This window comes from Dermacentor albipictus, chromosome 4 (genome assembly GCF_038994185.2).
Source record: "Dermacentor albipictus isolate Rhodes 1998 colony chromosome 4, USDA_Dalb.pri_finalv2, whole genome shotgun sequence".
Classification (NCBI taxonomy): domain Eukaryota; kingdom Metazoa; phylum Arthropoda; class Arachnida; order Ixodida; family Ixodidae; genus Dermacentor; species Dermacentor albipictus.
The window spans coordinates 177,745,840-177,764,086 of NC_091824.1; the positions used below are offsets into that span (position 1 = coordinate 177,745,840).

The window sequence follows — 18,247 nt, forward strand, 5'->3', positions numbered from 1 at the left end:
TAGTTGTTGATTTACCCATTCCTTTCTAGCTTTCTTACATGGGTCTGTAGTTTAGTGCTGATGAGCGATCGCCAGATTAAAAAAATGATATGGCTTTGGTTGTCCTTCAATCATTAGAAATTTGGCCTGATGACAAAGTTTGCAATAAAAGAGCACACAAGATTCCCGAAATTTCTTGTGATGTACTTTTATGTAACTTGTTGAATCCAAAGTGATCAGATGCAGATGAAACCTTACGACTATTAAGTAATGATGTTGTATACTACGTGTGCAGTAAAGTGTGCACTACAGTCTGCCTTCGGACGCACTTTCGGAAAAGGAGGTGCAGTATCCGGTCACTGACTGTATTTCTCTTTTCACAGATGCTCATATGACATTATTAGTGTGCGTGTGCGTGTGCGTGTGCGTGTGCGTGTGTGTGTGTGTGTGTGTGTGTGTGTGTGTGTGTGTGTGTGTGTGTGTGTGTGTGTGTGTGTGTGTGTGTGTGATTTTCGTACTCAATCTTAGTTGTGAATGAGCGCCTGTCTTCTTTGTTACCATTGTTCCTTTTTTTTTCGCGCTCTGAACATTCGTTGCGACGGGAAAACAACCCGCCGACTTGCTGTATTACTGAACGCGGCGGCCTAGCGCAAAGTGGTGGACAAACACTCACAGCCATGCAACAAAACAGCAAACAAGGACGGGCGCTACAGTTTGGTACCGTCGGCGAAGAAGCCGGGGAAGCGACTGGAAGGAGGCTCAGTTCCGCGTTCGTTGGAGCACGGGCGACAGTGGGATGGAAAAGACGTCGGAGAAGGAATATGTACGTTTATTTGATTTTCATCTCGCCCAACGAGGCGCAGCCGGAAGAAAGAGCAAGCGGCGGGCAGTTTCTATACACGTACGTACATGACCAATACACCCCTGGTGAAGGAAGTTGCACTTCCGAATCTCTTAGCAAAATAAGCAGTAGCTGTTCGGCAATGCTTGATCCTGCCATGTGTTTTAAGTTTCAACTACAAGCTAAGCTATCAAACCTCTCTCCACACTATATGTATATATAATGTTACACGCCTTTCTATCCTTTACCTTCCTACTACAGTCCCCATTCCTTGCCCCTGGCTTCATTTGAGAGGAAGCTTAAATGCAGATCTGAGTTCCATATTCAAATACATCATATTCATATTCCCATATGCATATCCCCATATTCAAAAAATGCAGAAATCCTTTCGTGAGACAATCGCTTGGCCGATCCGAATGAGATTTGATGCATTTGAGAGAGAAAGAAAAATTCTAACAACTTCCGTGAGCAGGATTTAGATTTAGCACATCACAATTTTACGAATATCGCTGACAATCGGTAAGCTTAAAAAAACTCAAGCACAAACTTTATGAATCGGGGACGTAATATCAGTTCTGTAATAAATATGTATTAGTCATAAAGCGGACAAGGCTAACATGCGAGTTTACACCTGACGTACAGTCGCTAGACTGCTTATAGTGGTATGCTTGACGTCTGCTTTGTGCATGACACACACTGGGGTATGCTTGATAGCGGTGCATTAATGGGTGCAGTATACAGAATTGTGACATCGTTATTTATTACACAATTACAATCCGCTTGCCATAGTCGGAAGATTTAAACGTCTTTTCTTTTTCTCCTTTCAAATACAACCAACCTCATCAAATTTCGCACAGTGGTCACCGAGAAAAACGAGTTCCCGAACCTTTAGAAAGGAGCCGCACTCAACTAGTCCTCATTGTCCGCCTTCAAGAGGCTGGGTCGGCAGCACCGGCGATTGGCGGCACGGCGATTCTTCAGCTCGGACAGAACCTGTCTGTTTCTTTTCTTTACATATTTTTTTGCTTCGCCAGGACCGGCCCACACATTCTGCTAACCCGTTGGTGCCAAGGCGTGACCGATATTTACGCAACGGAAAAATACCCGCCACAGCCGCACGCGTCGGTTCTGCGCTGTCAGATGAAAGGCGCCACATATGCCTTCGAGTGTTCGTTATTACACTCCAACTCTATCCGTTATTCGTCTTTTTCACTGAGGCACATGCATATAAAAAAAAATCGATAGAACAAGCGCGCTCTATCGTACCCTTCGCAGCCTCACGTCACTGTTCTCATTATATTGCACACAAAAGCCCGGCTCGTGCAGGCGTTGACTGCACGACACCGTCCTTGGACTACAACGGTTGCGCTTTCTCCCTTGCGCGCTGAAGCTCGTAGTCGAGGGAGGTGCCTGCTAACCGCGATTTTGCCGTCGTTCGCAACGTGAGCAGGCGGAGAAGTGAAGCCGATAGAAGAGGAGGCCATTCTCGAGTCGACTAAGCGTTAACAACTGAAGCACTCGCACGTTTCGTCAGAGACCGCGTATCGCAGGCGGGCTTTACCGGAAGGACAGTGCAGATGAATATCTTGGCCAGCTGCTAGCGACTGTTATTTGCTGTACTCGCGGATACAGTTAGGTCGTTACTAGGATGCTCTCTCCCTTGAGTTGGTGCTGTGCTTGCTTAGAATGAATCATGAACAAAATAAGAAAGGTAACCGTTAGCTTTGGCAATATTGAATAACTGTTTTCAAGACGCATTAATATTCTTATGGAACGTCTTGTGGCTTTAAAGGGGCCCTGAAAAACTTGCTCTTTAATAGCGGCAGCGCATGACGCGTCTGAGCGTCGCCGCGTGGCCCGTGGGCTCCGTTTCGAAGGCGATCTGCGATGTCCAAGCGCGCCGAAGGTTCATAGCATCGTGTGCGCTGTGTTCTTGCCGCTTAGGCTGCGTTCAAGCGAGAGGCAGCACGATTCGTTCGCCGCTGCTGTCGCTTTTCCTCGCGCCAGTGTTTTGACAGCGAGTATTCGCGGTCATCGAGCAAGGTGCGTTCATGATCGCCTGTCCGCGCGTCACGCCACGCTTTGTCAGTAGACGAATGCCTACAAGTTTATGCGGTGGATGAAACTACTGTCCTTGCCTGGTATAGCTGTACAATCGATGCTCTGCCTTTCGGTAACTTCCTTATCGAAGTCAAGAAATGCACTTGAAGTTAACCTAGACTAGACTTGAGAAATACTTTGCAGCAAAAAGTTCTTCAAGGCGTTCAGCCGAAGTGGAGCTATTGGAAATAAAAGATCACCTTTGATCGCCGTCACGGTGCTCCCGCTCCTTCAATGTCTTGCACTGCGAAAGCTACGGCGAAGCGGGGCATGCCCACAGCGTTCAGCCTACTGAACGTGGAGCGCAGTTGACTCTGCATGCTCACACAGACTGTGGCGCCCACGACGCGCCAAACGCTGTTGGCCTCGGCGAGCCGCAGTGCACTCGGCGAGCGGGCTCGTCGCGGCCCCCCACGTGACTGTCGTGCGCCTGCACAGCGTTTGCTGAGCGCAAGGCAGGGCTGCAGTGCGCGCTCAAGGGCTCCATTCTGGCCGTGCCACGTGGTGCGGCTTTACCCTGCTACAGCTTTGCCGACGGATAATAGCTTCTGAAATGATTTTGAAGCGCTTTCAAGGTTTTAATACGAACAGCTGCCTGGCAAGGCGTCTAGCCCGGAGTGAGCGCACGTGACCTCAAAGTTCGTCTGGTTCGAAGCTGGTTGAGTGTTCAAAACTAATCAAAATTACCGAGACCCAAAGGCTGTTACAGCGATAAGCAGGGTGGCATAAGTTTAATTACTACGTGGGCCGCCAAGGCCCAGCCATAGCAAATAGTCGGCTTCTTCCGGAAGTAAGTTATTCTTATAAAAATTGAAAGCAGATTTTCGCTTACTCCAGCCTCCTTATTAAGCTGCTTCAGCGAATATACACAGTACCAATGGAGAAAGGCGGACTGATCCAAACAGCCTGCTTGATTGATATCAGCTATCAGCCAATAGCAAGTGTCTATGGAAATCTTGCATGTGATGACATCTTGCAAGCGGCCGGCAGCTTCGAAGCGGATGTGGCATCCATTGAACGGTGTTTGAGAAAAAGGCGTGCCGCTTGTGAGCGGAACGCTCTACACGACTACAGATTTTGGCTGAGATGTTCGCAGCGGCATATGCTATCCGCGTACTGCGTTTTTTCACCAAGCTTGAGGGGTGCTTCAGGACACCCCTTGAACAGACAGTTGGGCGAATGCAATTTATGAACAGCAGTTCACAGTCTTATCTACTTCTGAAGGTTGCGACTGTTCCGGCTTTCCAATTATGTCATTCCGCGCTATGCTCGGACGGGCAACAAACCAAATTGAGCTATCATGTGTGTTCGCAGACACTGAAAAACCGGAATATGTGGCTTGAAAAGTTTAGTTTACAGAAAGAAGCGTCGTCATTATTTTTATTTTTTAAATTTATTTAGATAGCCTAAGGGCCCCTGGGGGCATTACATGGGGGGGGGGGGGTATTTGCACAATCCGAATTTGCATCTCGTACAACAGAAAAGAGAAAGGCACGCACAGAAAACCGGCACATAGTAAAGTTACAAAAGGGAGAAAGAACATCAAGGACAATGGAACATTCTGCTTGACATAACACAATTCGATAATTATGTACTCTGCTAACGTGGAACTCTTACATGAATCAAGTCATAGTCTTTACATTCAAATTACTGCGCTGTTCTTGGTTCAAGATGGGCAAGTAGGGCTTTCTCGAAAGAAGCAGTTTCCCGTATTGTCAAAACGCTTTCCGGTAACGCGTTCCATTCTTTAATTGATAACAAAAGAAGGAAGTTTGATATTTTACTGCTTTTGCGAAAATGGGTGATGCCTTGTGTATGTGATCGGTAGGTGTGGAAATATGATGCGCAGGAACAATGCGTGTAACCGGGAATCCAGAGTCACCAAAATATACAGAGTGGAAAAAACACAATCGTAAAAACTTGCACCTAGTGTCAAGGTTTACAACATTAAGCGTGCGCTTTAAAAGGGAAACGCTAGGGTATGTTGAGTTAGAAGATTAAATAAACTTAGCAGCCTTATTATGAACTGATTCCAGGCGTTTTGTAAGACTAGCGTTAGTTGGATGCCATATGATTGATGCATACTCTAAAGAAGACCTTATCAAGGATGTGTATGCATGCATTTTCGTTTCCGAATGTGCGAGTCATAGTCGGTGCTTAAGAGGCCTAGCCTTTCAAAGGCCTTCCAAAGGCCTTAAGAGGCCTTTGAAAGGCTTAAAAGCCTTTCAAAGGCTTTTTGGTGACATAATCTACGTGTTTCTCCCAAGCTAAGTCAGATGTGCAAAATACACCCAAATATTTAAAACACTCAACCTGTTCGATCAGGGTATTGTCAATCGTATAAAAATTACGGGGCGTGTTAGTGAGCGTGGAAAAAGAAACTTATTTCGTTTTCCCTGTATTAATTTCCACCTGCCATAGATAGCACTATTCGGTCAGCTTGACTAGGTCGGCTTGCAAAGCATTTATATCATGTTGAGAAGCTATTTGCGTAAAGTTACACAATCGTCTGCAAAGAGTATGATCATCATCATCATCGGCCTGGTTACGCCCACTGCAGGGCAAAGGCGTCTCGCATACTTCTCCAACTACCCCGGTCTTGTACTAATTGTGGCCATGTTGTCCCTGCAAACTTCTTAATCTCATCTGCCCACCTAACTTACTGCCGCCCCCTGCTACGCTTCCCGTCCCTTGGAAGCCAGTCCGTAACCCTTAATGACCATCGGTTATCTTCCCTCCTCATTACATGTCCTGCCCATGCCCATTTCTTTTTCTTGATTTCAACTAAGATGTCATTAACTCGCGTTTGTTCCCTCACCCAATCTCCTCATCTCTTATCCCTTAATGTTACACCTATCATTCTTCTTTCCATAGCTCGGTGGGTCGTCCTCAAGTTAAGTAGAACCCTTTTCGTAAGCCTCCAGGTTTCTGTCCCGTACGGTAAGACACAGCTGTTATACACTTTTCTGTTGAGGGATAATGACAGCCTGCTGGTCATGATCTGAGAATGCCTGCCAAACGCACCCCAGCTCATTCTTATTCTTCTGATTATTTCCGTCTCATGATCCGGATCCGCGGTCACTACCTGCCCTAAGTAGATGTACTCCCTTATCACTTACAGTGCCTCGCTACCTATCGTAAACTGCTGTTCTGTTCTGAGACTGTTAAACATTACTTTCGATGGGGGCGAAATGTGAAAACACCGGTGTACTTACATTTAGGTGCACGTTAGAGAATCCCAGGTGGTCCAAATTTCCGCAGTCCTCCACTACGGTGCGCCTCATAATCAAAAAGTGGTTTTGTCACGTAAAACCCCATAATTTAATTTTTTTAAACATAACTTTAGTTTTTTGCAGAATAATTTTTAGACCCACCCTTCTGCGTTGCTTCCCCAGGTCAGTGTGCATGCGTTGCAGTTGGTCCCCTGAGTTACTAAGCAAGGCACTATCATCAGCGAATCGCAAGTTATTAAGGTATTCTCCATTAACTCTTATCCCTAATTCTTCCCAACACAGGTCTCTGAATACCTCCTGAAAACACCCTGTGAATAGCATGGGAGAGATCGTATCTCCCTGCCTGACGCCTTTCTTCATTGGGATTTTGTTGCTCTCATTATGGAGGACTACGGTGGCTGTGGAGCCGCTATTGATATCTTTCAGTATTTGAACATACGGCTCGTCTACACCCTGATTCCGTAATGCCTCCATGACTGCTGATGTTTCGACTGAATCAAATGCTTTCTCGTAATCAATGAAAGCTCTATTTTAAGGTTGGTTATATTCCGTACATTTCTCTATCACCTGACTGATAATGTGAATATGGTCTATTGTTGAGTAGCCTTTACGGAATCGTGCCTGGTCCTTTGGTTGACAGATGTCTAAGGTGTTCCTGATTCTGCTTGCGATTACCTTACTAAATACTTTGTAGGCAACGGAGAGTAAACTGATCGGTCTATGATTTTTCAAGTCTGTGGCGTACCCTTTCTTATGGATTAAGATGATGTTGGCGTTCTTCCAAGATACCGGTACGCTCGAGGTCATGAGCTATTGCGTATACAGGGTGGCCAGTTTTTCTAGAACAATCTGCCCACCCTCCTTCAACAAATCTGCTGTTACCTGATCCTCCCCAGCTGCCTTCCCCCTTTGCATAGCTCCCATGGCTTTCCTTACTTCTTCCGGCGTTACCTTTGGGATGTCAAATTCCTCTAGACTATTCCCTCTTCCATTATCGTCGTGGGTGCCACTGGTACTGTGTAAATCTTTATATAACTCCTCAACCACTTGAGCTATTTCATCCATATTAGTAATGATATTGGCGGCTTTGTCTCTTAATGCATATATCTGATTCTTGTCCATTCCTAGTTTCTTCTTCACTGCTTTTAGGCTTCTTCCGTTCCTGAGAGCATGTTACATTCTAACCATATTATATTTCCTTATGTCAGCTGTCTTACGCTTGTTGATTAACTTGGAAAGTTAGGCCAGTTCTATTCTAGTCGTAGGGTTAGAGGCTTGCATACATTGGCGTTTCTTGATCAGATCTTTCGTCTCCTGTGATAGCTTACTTGTATCCTGTCCAACTGAGCTACCACCGACTTCTATTGCGCACTCCTTAATGATGCCCATAATATTGTCGCTCATTGCTTCAACACTACGGTCATCTTCCTGAGTTGAAGCTGAATACCTGTTCTGTAGCTTGATCCGGAATTCCTCTATTTTCCCTCTTACCGCTAACTCACTCATTGATCGGCTCCATATGTACCAGTTTCTTACGTTCTTAGAGAGTCTTATAGTTGAGCCAATATTACTCACGATATCATTCATATGAATTAAAGGAAGAAGGGGACCCAGCACAGATGCCTGCGGTACCCCGGACAAGACCGACCTGGTACTTGACCGGCATTCATTAATTATTACACGTTGTTAACGGTTAGATAAAGAATCTTTATTCCACGTAGTGATTTTAAGGTTTAACTGAAGTTTGCAGACTTTGCTTATTAATAGTTTATGGGATACCCTGTCGAAGGCTTTCGCGAGATCAATAAGAATGTCATCGGTCTACTGTAAAGCATGAATGGAAGAATGGAAGTCAGATAATAATTCGAAAAACTGCGTTTGACAGGACTTGTATCTACAACTATGCTGATTTTCAAAGAATAGTTTATTCCTATTAATGTGGTTGACGACGTTGACCGTCCGCTCCCTCACATGAGACAAGAACAAAACATTCGTCAGAGACACTTAAGACTGCTTATGTGTGGGAATGCGAAAGCATTATATACCATTTATAGGACTCGGAACGTCATGAATGCGCTCATTTTATACATTGATGGCGTGGCGCCACTTCCTCTCCATTGACTGCGCCGTTACGTGCTCAATGACGCACGCACTAAGCCAAACCTTTAGTCAGCCAGATGACTGTGACGTGACGTGTACAATCAGGCACGCACTAGGCCACACCTTTAGGGCTGAGTCACACCGGCGACTGACAGTGGTGGCGCGACCAAGTTTGTCGCGAAGCGACCAGTCGCAAATGGTCACAAACGGTCGCTTTTCTCGAAAAGCGACCATATTAGTCCAGTCGCTCTCTGCTCGATTTTTCAGTCGCGCGACCGTGGTCGCAAAACTGATAAACCAATCAGCGGCGCACTGGAAGTGATCTTTCATGTGTCTACATCCGGCCTCTTCCCGCGTCGCAACAATTTCAGCGTAGACGTCGGTTGAGCGTGCTCGTCTCTCAGTCCGGAGGCGCGGGCTCGATTCCCACCCAAACGTAGATGTACAAACTTTTCCTTTCAAAGCCATTAACTTAGTTTACAGCAACCTACCTGAGAAATTTGACGTCAATCTGAGCATTTGACGCGTTTTTACTCTTTGCGTCGTCGGCCATTTTCGGTACTATATTTTAGTCACGGCGGCTATACGACGGATTTTCGCTTAGTGTGGTTATAGAACGATTTCACATTAATAACTGCCGCGCTTGAGAGCCTTTTAGACTCACTACTTGGCGGCATAATTTGAGAGGATTTCAACGTCCATCACACCGTGTGGGTTGGAACACAGTCATCCTTGAGAAAGACCTTTAGGGGGGAAGACTTTTTAAACATCGCAGTCTGTGTTCTCGATAATCACCGACCATTTAATGAACCATCGTATTCAGCATGCTTGGGCTAGCCACTCTTCTCGTCTGATCTAACAGTCTTGAATACAATGGCCCACAGATATCGAGTATCATGGAAGTGACCATTGGCCTTGTAATGTCATGATAATATACAACGCGGCGGGGCGAAGAGCAATCGGACGCACACGAATCAGGAACTGAAATCTATTCAGAAGGGACTAGGCTTGATTATGTGGGTTATTCATCGTAATGGAAGGAAATATAGGGCAGTAAGAATGAGGGAGAAGTTTTGTACTTCGTCCTTACTGCGCCGTGTTACTTGTAATCTATTCAACAATCCCATACTATTAATCTGCAGAAAAAAAATACCTGGCGGCCTATAGCAAGAATTAAGGCCCTGGAGTGACTAGATTCTAACATTTTCTTTTAAACCCAAGAAATCTAATTAAAGTACGTGCAGTGGTTGCCGATTAAAAGCGATTTCTCCGTTTCCATGTTAAAATCAAAATTTCGATTTTCCACAGTGACGGAGAAAAGAGTTAGATGACAAAAAAAATTGCGAGTGCGTAATTTTATTGGCTTCTAGAAAACTGAAAGCAAATGAAAGGAGCATTTCCGCGATAAATGAAACCCAAATTCAAGCCAAGCCCGATCAGCCACTTACATCAGAGGTCTATGTTAAAGCTAGCATACGAGATACGAAATCATCCGGCCCTGGTGGAAAAAATAGCATTCAAGCCCTACAGCTATACAGCTACACAATTTGTTATATAGGGGCCCCCAGCGATCTCTACAGTAAAAACACGTGAGCGTTTCTGATTTCCTCATCCAGTTGGCGAAGAAATGTGTGCTGAACGTATACTACACACTTAGCATATTACGACAACTTCGCCTCCAGGGGCTCCCGTGCATGCAAATCTCTGGTATTCACTGTTCGGTCAAATGCACGTTGAATCAGAATTTTTCCACATTGTTCAATCTTGTAATGCGCCATACGCTGCAGGCACCTGCTGTTGTTGCCTAGTGTCTGTGGTGTTGGGCTGCTAACCACGAGGTCGCGCGATCGAATCCCGGCCACGGCGGCCACATTTTGATGGTGGCGAAATGCGAAAACACACGTGTACTTAGATTTAGGTGCACGTTAAAGAACACAGGTGGTCTAAATTTCTGAACTCCCCCACTATGGCGTGGCTCACTATCAGATCGTGGTTTTGACACGTAAAACCCCAAATTTTAATAATAACTCTTTTTTCTAAATTAACACTGCAAGCGTGACATTCGATAGGTGCTTTCGGTGAAATGCAGCTTCACTGATGGAAACAATTGCGAATAACGATCCCTCACAGTTTTTTTTTTCTCGCAGTACCAGTCGTATAGCCATTTAATGGTTTATGCCCGTTGGGTGGTCGCGCGATCTTAACATCCGCGGACCAATCCAGCGTCGCTTCTTTTCCTCCCCTTGCAGCAGCTGCTGTTGGTGGCCACACTCGCCTGGTGCCTGGTGGCGCCCGCTCGCACGGGCATCATCCTGACGGGAGTGGCGCCGGGATACGAGCCCGAGCAGCCCAGCTTCATGTACACAAACTTCGGCGTCGTGTTCGGCACGCGCGAGCTGCAGAAGCAGTACCAGTTCAACTCGGCCACCGACGAGATCAACCACCATCACACCGGCATCGTCGGCACGCGGGGTCGCATCCGCGAGAACGTGACTCCGTACCAAGGGGATCCCGACCGCAGGCCCACCGTCGACCACAGCAGGCAGAAGAAGTGAGCACCGCCCGCGTGAGTAGCCCGGCGCGACAGCTACGGCGGACAAACTAATTGCTCACGCTCCACTCTCGACGCAGAGCGACGCAGACCACTAAAAGACGCACCGAGCATTTCGACAAACGCGGGGTCAAGGTGTCGATCCTCCCTCGGAACTCGGATCGAGAGAAAATGACATTGGCTGTTGGATGGGCACCCCAAAGGTTATTCCGATACGATCGAATTCTTTCCGATCAACCCAACTGATTGGACAATCAGCGCCCTTCGCAACCTGTTTTATGTGCGTATTAACGCTGTGAGAGAGGCCCGTGCCGAGGCCTATTTTTTTTACGTTCGTGGAGGTGAGCATGCTCTCGAAGCACTCTTGTTCGCCGTAGCATCGCGGCACGTTGCACCGAGTACTGCGTTATAGTCCCCCCTTGCGTGTGACGTGCGACAAGCGTAAAATTCACATCTCGTAAGGCATATGAAACAAAATTTTTGTGCGCCGTTGGTACAAAACTTCCATTTCGACCACTCCGTGTACGGAAAGGACGACTCGGTTAACACTACGCTCGTGACGAGTTCTCTATATGAGAACATCCCGCGTCAACGCAAGAGCTACAGCTGGTTACCCCGCCACGATGGTGCATCAGCCACGTACTTCGCCCTTCTCGCGACGTTACGCCAACGCTTACGAATTCGGGAAATAAATCCTGGAACGTTTTCGCACCTCTGTTCACGTCACTCAGGATCATTACCATACACGCTTAGCACATGTTGTATTGAACTAATCAGTTCAGTCCTAGGAAAGCGCGCTTGTATGTAACCTGCGCGACGTGACGTCACGCCCATTACGACTAATCGTAGAGGTCGCCATGGGCGAGGAGAGAAAAATGTTAAAGCAGAGAGTGACATCTGAACATCTGATATCACAAATTCTAAAGACGTTGGAAAACTTTAACTGGCGTAATTGTTATATTTTGCCCCGAATGGAAAACTTTCTCATTCTCTTATGTAGTCTTCCTGAAGCAGGTAGATAAACATCGCCGAATAGCCACTGGGCATTTTTACAGGTGTCATTTTACTACGTGACTCCAATTGGAACCACCGAAAAACACAATTTCTTCGCACTTGAATGGGTGATACGAAATGGTCTGATCTTGAACAGTTTTCTTGGACCTCTAAGCGTAGCAACGTCGTTGTTCTACATTTACTTATTTGTCCGTAAACAGTTGCAGCGAGCTAAGGCTGATGATTATGGGTATGTTGTTAATGCATTGAGTGCAATTTACTTCTTGTTGCTGATGCATTGCATCCATAATCTATCTCGAATACAGGAGCGATCACATTTGGCCGTCATCATTGTCATTTTTCAGAGTATGGAATTTCTGTCATTCTATCCTCCTCGTAAGGGACTCCAAGTGCATGTTTGAAACGCGACCTCTAGATAAATGCAAAACTGTGGGTTTTCACCACCTTCTCAAAAAACGTAGCTAGTCAGCTAGCTGGCTAAGACATAAAAAAAGAAAAACTAAAACAGCTACAATACGCTAGATTCATGTGAAAAAAATATTGCGCTGTAGACAGACAAGGACGTAAGGAAGGAAACAAAATGAGCGCTCTTCCCTACGTCTTGGTCTATTTGGTGGCAGTATATTTTTTGACATGAATCAATACCAACTTGCCAAATTTACTCTTCTTATTGTTACGCTTGAGTTTACAGTGACCCTTTCAAACATGTTCAGCGGACATGGCAAATGACCCTGTATGTCTCAATACATCCAATTTCAGTCTTGCTAATTCTGAACGTTTGCTTGAGACACTCGGTGGCGTTGTTTCTAACATACTCAACTTCTGTTTTTATGGCGCAATAAACACGACTATCAGCAACAAATAGCATCATAATTTTTCTCTTAGGTGTAATTAGTTGAGAGTGCGATGCAGTGCGTGTACTTGTGAAAGTGCAACATAGCGAAGTTCTTGATGAAAATGGACAGCCACTTCAAAATCCCTACGTGACTTGAATGCGATAGCAGTTTGATCTCTCTAAGTAATCACCTTAAATTAAAACTCGTTAATCCACTTGCATCATCATCATCATCAGCCTGGCGACGCCCACTGCAGGGCAAAGGGCTTTCCCATACTTCTCCAACTACCCCGGTCATGTGCTAATTGTGGCCGTGTTGTCCCTGTAAATGTTTTAACCTCATCCGCCCACCTAACTTGCTGCCGCCCCCTGCTACGCTTCCCTTCTCTTCGAATCCAGTCCGTAACCCTTAATGACCATCGGTTATCTTCCTTCCTCATTGCATGTCCTACCCATGCCCATTTCTTTTTCTTATTTATTTATTTATTTACTAGTTACCTGCATCGCCCCGTAGGGCATTACAGCAGGGAGGTTACAAACTTGAATGAATACATCAACAAGTTATTTCAACGCGTGGTAAAAAGCATCATTTTCTGTAATATATACAATGGTCGATGCCACACTGTTCCAATCTCGAACAGTTCTAACAAAAGAAAAATAACGGAAGACGTCACCCCTACAAGAAAATTCCCTGACCTTCAAACAGTGGTCAAGTCGCCTAGATATGTAGTGTGGTGCCTGGATATATTTTTCGCGGTTTATGCCTGTTTTAGAATAATAAATATCGTGAAAACATTTTAATCTAATATGCCTTCTACGATCCTTCAGCTCTTACCATTTAAGTTTAGGTTTGCTTTCTGTCATGCTAAGCTGCCGGCTATAGTTACCAAGAAAAAATCTAACTGCCGTATTCTGGATTTTTTCTAATTTGTTTATAAGCTCAGATGTGTGTGGGTCCCAACAAACACATCCATATTCAAGTATTGAACGTACATGACTGAAGTACAACTGCGTCTTCAAGTTACTCGGTAAATGACTAAAATTGCGCCGCAAGAATCCCAAAACTGATACTGCCTTATTTCCAGTATACTTAACATGCTAGTTTCATCGTAAATCAGAAGTAAAAAACACATTTAGATATTTAAATTCCTTGCTTACTTTTAGAGTTGAATCATGAATTTTATACCTATAGGTATGATTAGCTCGTTTTCTTGTAAAGGTGACGTCAACAGTCTTATTTATGTTTAATGGCATATCCCAACGCACACACCAGTCTGCTATAGTGTTTAGGTCAACTTGCAGGATTTGTGAATCGGAAATGGCATCTACGACTCTATAAACAACACAATCATCGGCAAACATCCTGAATGAAGACTGTATACCAGCTGAAATATCATTAATATACAACAAAAACAATAGTGGCCCCAACACAGAGCCTTGGGGAACTCCCGACGTAACTGATGCATATTGCGAAGATATACCGTTCAGAACCACAGCCTCTTTCCGCAATGACAAATATTCGGCAATCCACGCTATTATTTTACCAACCAAGTTATAAGCTTTTAATTTAGAGAGTAGGAGACTGTGTGCGACTACATCAAATACTTTACTGAAATCCAAGAAAACGCAGTCCACAACTTGTTGCTTATCAACTGCCGAGGCTAAATCATGAATAAACTCTACCAACTGTGTATTGCAAGACAAACCACGCCTGAAACCATGTTGGCAGGGACATAGAACATTATGCTTAGTTAAGTGGGCCATAACACAACTGTATATTACATACTCCATAATTTTGCAGGTTATACTAGTTAAGGAAACGGGCCTGTAGTTCTGAACGGAGTTACGCACCCCACTCTTATGTATGGGCACGACTCGCGCTAACTTCCAATCATCTGGCATATCAGTTTCATTGAGGGACTTTTGAAACATCCGGACGAAATAAAAGCATAATGCGTCCGCACAGTTCCGTATTATAGCGGCAGGAATGTCATCAGGGCCGCATGCCTTAGCCTGGTTCACATCTTTTAATAATTTGCGGATACCATCGACACAAAAGGTAACTTCTGGCATGGGGTCTATTTCAGCAGGTAATTCAAAACAGACAGTACGTGAGCTAGACGGCAAAAAGACAGATGAAAAATAACGGCTTAAAATTTCAACTTTAGACTCATTATCATGAATAATAGTTTCCTCATTTATCAAAGCAGGTATTCATCTGTTGTCTTTGCCATTACGCTTCACATACCTCCAAAATTCTTTGGTATCCCTGACAAGTCTTTCTCCTAGATTAAAGAAATAGAAGTCCTTAGCGATGTCGGACTTCTGCCTAAATTCAGTTTTTGTTGCTTTCAGCAAGGCCAAATGCTCTGGCGAATTAGACGCCTCATATCTTTGATAGTTTCGTCGCTGTCGTCGAACAAGGGCACGTAACTCTGTGTTAAACCAGGGTTTGTCTCGAGCTCGCCTACTTGATATAACTCGTGATGGGACAAAAGCTTCACGTGGTTGGAACAATTTCAATTTGAAAGTATTCCATAGTTGTTCGATATCTAGATTATCTGCGAGTGCATCAAAAGTTGGAAAGAACGACTCGAAAGCAGCGCTAATCACCTCGTAGTTGGCCCAGCTGTGGGCATAAATCTTTCGACTAGGTGTTTTTGCAACCTTCACATACAGAACTGATAAATCTGCTAGAACAACGTTGTGATCGCTCAACCCTGGCAACACCCGTACATTGTATATAAGATCAGGCACGTTACAGAGCAAAACGTCGAGTACATGACCTGTTCCGTCAGTGCGTGATGGCTCGTGCACATACTGATAAAAAGTGTTCTGATCTAAAATATCAAAGAAAGTTGAGTATAGGCTCCCTCGAGCAGTATCCCTTGGTTTCCCAGCTGACCAGTCAATATCCGGAAGGTTAAAGTCACCCCCTAGAACAAGGCATTCATTCTTAATAGTTTCAAGAAAATTGGTTAAATGAACTAGTGGTTCTACAGAAGGACCAGGAGGCCTATAAAATGACCCAAGAACAATTGCCTTCCCATTCAGTAGCCTTACTTTACAAAAAATCGATTCAGTTTCATTATCCGGAAATTCCATTTGCACGCTTGGGATACTATTGTGGACAAGAATAAACACCCCTCCACCACGTGCACAGCGGTCACGACGAAAACACTCGTACAGCCGCGGCCACGTCTGTGTAGAGCGCGCGAGCAGACGGCCTTGCTCTGCGGGGCGACACCGTGCGGCAGTTGCGGGATCTGACGCACTGTGCCCAGGAGCATGCGCGGCCTAATATACATGCAGAACTGCATTGCACGAGTGGCAACGTTGAAACGGGCAGTTGTTTAACCGAATGTGTACGCTTCCTCAGGGCGCTCTCGGTATCGCCATGCCAAAAGATTACGCGTTTCAGCTGATAACAGGCGCCCGACTCTATCGCTCTTTGGGACATTGTGCGCCCCATAATAGCAATAGCGCGTCGCTCATCCGCTGTGAGTCGGGGAGCCATTGCGAATAAATTCTGCGAAAAGGTTTGACTTCTATTACTAATATAGGCAGCACGCATGCGATGTTGTCATTTCATTGGCCAATAACATTATCTGGGATTGCTGAAGCAATAGTTTTTCATATCAAGTGCCCTAACAGAATCGCACACGCTATCACTCACGTGCGCAATTCCCTTGTCATCGCGCGTAGTAAGATGGCGCCCTCGGGTAATGCGCACAACCGGCAAAACACGTGCGCTTGCCAACATAATTTCTGGTTTAAAGCAGCGTGCGCCGACCTGCACGTCTATTAGGCCGCGCATGCTCATGGGCACAGTGCGTCAGATCCCGCAACTGCCGCACGGTGTCGCCCCGCAGAGCAAGGCTGTCTGGTCGCGCGCTCTACACAGACGTGGCCGCGGCTGTACGTGTCCGGAAATACTTCAGTGCTCGCGATAGTCGGGTCAAGCCAAGATTCTGTTCCCAAAACAATGGTCGGTTGGATAGTACGATGAAAAAAGTGAAAATCATCAATTTTATTTTTGACACTGCGGCAGTTGACTAACAGAACGCTGACGGGGCACATCGCAGCATTAACAGTAATTTGTCATTGCTCCCGTGCAACGCCGGCACCTGCTCCCCAAGTGAAGCGTATCAAACTTCAGAACTGGTTTCAAGCCTTCTTCGCTGTTTTGTTTGGCATACGCCCATAATTTCTTTCGCTTATTACGGACAGTACGGGAAAAGTCTTCAGATATAGCAACCCTCGATCCCTTGAGCTTGAATGCTTTTGCAAGCACGGCTTGGCGGTCTTTAAAAGAATTGAAACAAACAATGACGGGCCGATTTTTTCATGCGCAGAATTTACCCAGCCTGTGTGCACGTTCAATAGCTAACGAAGGCAATTCAAGCTTCGCAGTGCACAGACTTATTATGAGTTCCTCAGACTGGCCTGCCGTCTCATTGGCATTAGAATCTGCCAAGCCATAAAAAAGCAAATTATTGCGCCTCCCATGATTTTCCAAATCGTCCAATTTTTTAATCATGCCTGCCAAAGCATCATGATCTTGTCGCTGCTGATCTTCAACGTTAGCCAAGGTTTTTTCAATTGTGTCGATCTTTGCTAGCTTAGTTTCCAACGAAAGAAGGCGAGCTTTAACGTCAGTAACGTCTGCGGTGAGCTGCGACAACTTGGAATGTATTGCACTTTGAACCTTTAACAGTTCTTGGATTTGTTCAGCAGTTGATGGACCTGGGTTACACTCAATATCTCCGCCACAAAGCAGCAAAATAAGTAGATAAAATGCCGGGCTACGAAAAAGTGAAAAAATGCCGCTTGACATGCACACTATTCGACAACACAGAACCGCGTCGCCGACAGGAAAAAGTAAGATAAAGCCTTTCGGGTGGAACCGGCAAAATGAAGCGCGACGCTTTCAAAGGGTAAAAAGAGCCAACCTGCGTGAGCAGTAGAAAACTTGCAAGGGACACCGCCATCTGGCCGGTTCCATGCCCCATCGTCACAGTGCTGCTCCGGTGGTTTTGTAGCTGACACTTGACAGCGTCAACGCCCTCTTAGCAATGTTGCCAGCTCGGAATCGGAAAATGTTCAAATTCGTCACCAGCTGGACACTGTTGTAGCTCGAAGGCCTCGAACAAATCTGTTGAAGACGAAGAACCGCTGTCGAACAATTCCAGGCATACGTCGTCGAACGGTAATCCGTGAGAAAGGACCGCCGGGGAAAAGTTCGCCGTAAACACCTGCGTGAGCAGAAGAAAACTTGTAAGGTCACCGCCATCTCGCCGGTTCCACGCCCGGTTTCAACTAAGATGTCCTCAACTCGCACTTGTTCCCTCACTCAAGCTGCTCTTTTCTTATCCCTTAACGTTACACCCATTATTCTTCTTTCCATAGCTTGCTGCGTTGTCCTCAATTTAAGTAGAACCCTTTTCGTCAGCCTCCAGATTTCTGCCCCGTACGTGAGTACTGGTAAGACACAGCTGCTATACGCTTTTCTTTTGAGAGATAATGGCAACCTGCTGTTCATGATCTGAGAATGCCTGCCAAACGCACCCCAGCCCATTCTTATTCTTCTGATT

The 18,247-nt window shown here is 45.5% G+C and overlaps 2 protein-coding genes across 5 annotated transcripts in view; one reads left to right on the plus strand and one right to left on the minus strand.

The window, feature by feature from the left end:
- Positions 1 to 18,247, minus strand: part of LOC135908634 (uncharacterized) — a 176,007-nt gene that overhangs the window by 136,407 nt on the left and 21,353 nt on the right. For 2 of the 4 annotated variants that reach the window (XR_011514179.1, XR_010566377.1), the window contains exon 1: positions 3,121 to 3,318. Coding sequence is in view for 1 of the 4 variants with exons in the window: in XM_070537866.1 (XP_070393967.1) it covers positions 17,606 to 17,658 (53 nt within the window). In the remaining 3 variants the exon portion in view is untranslated. Of the gene's footprint in view, positions 1 to 3,120; positions 3,319 to 17,605; positions 17,953 to 18,247 lie in introns of those variants that run through there. The other 2 variants (XR_011514178.1, XM_070537866.1) reach the window with 2 other exon arrangements.
- LOC135908632 (uncharacterized) overlaps positions 1 to 18,247 on the plus strand; it is a 113,986-nt gene that overhangs the window by 60,788 nt on the left and 34,951 nt on the right. The window contains exon 2 of the mRNA XM_065440480.1: positions 10,503 to 10,804. Coding sequence (XP_065296552.1) covers positions 10,503 to 10,804 — 302 coding nt within the window. The remainder of the gene's footprint in view (positions 1 to 10,502; positions 10,805 to 18,247) is intronic.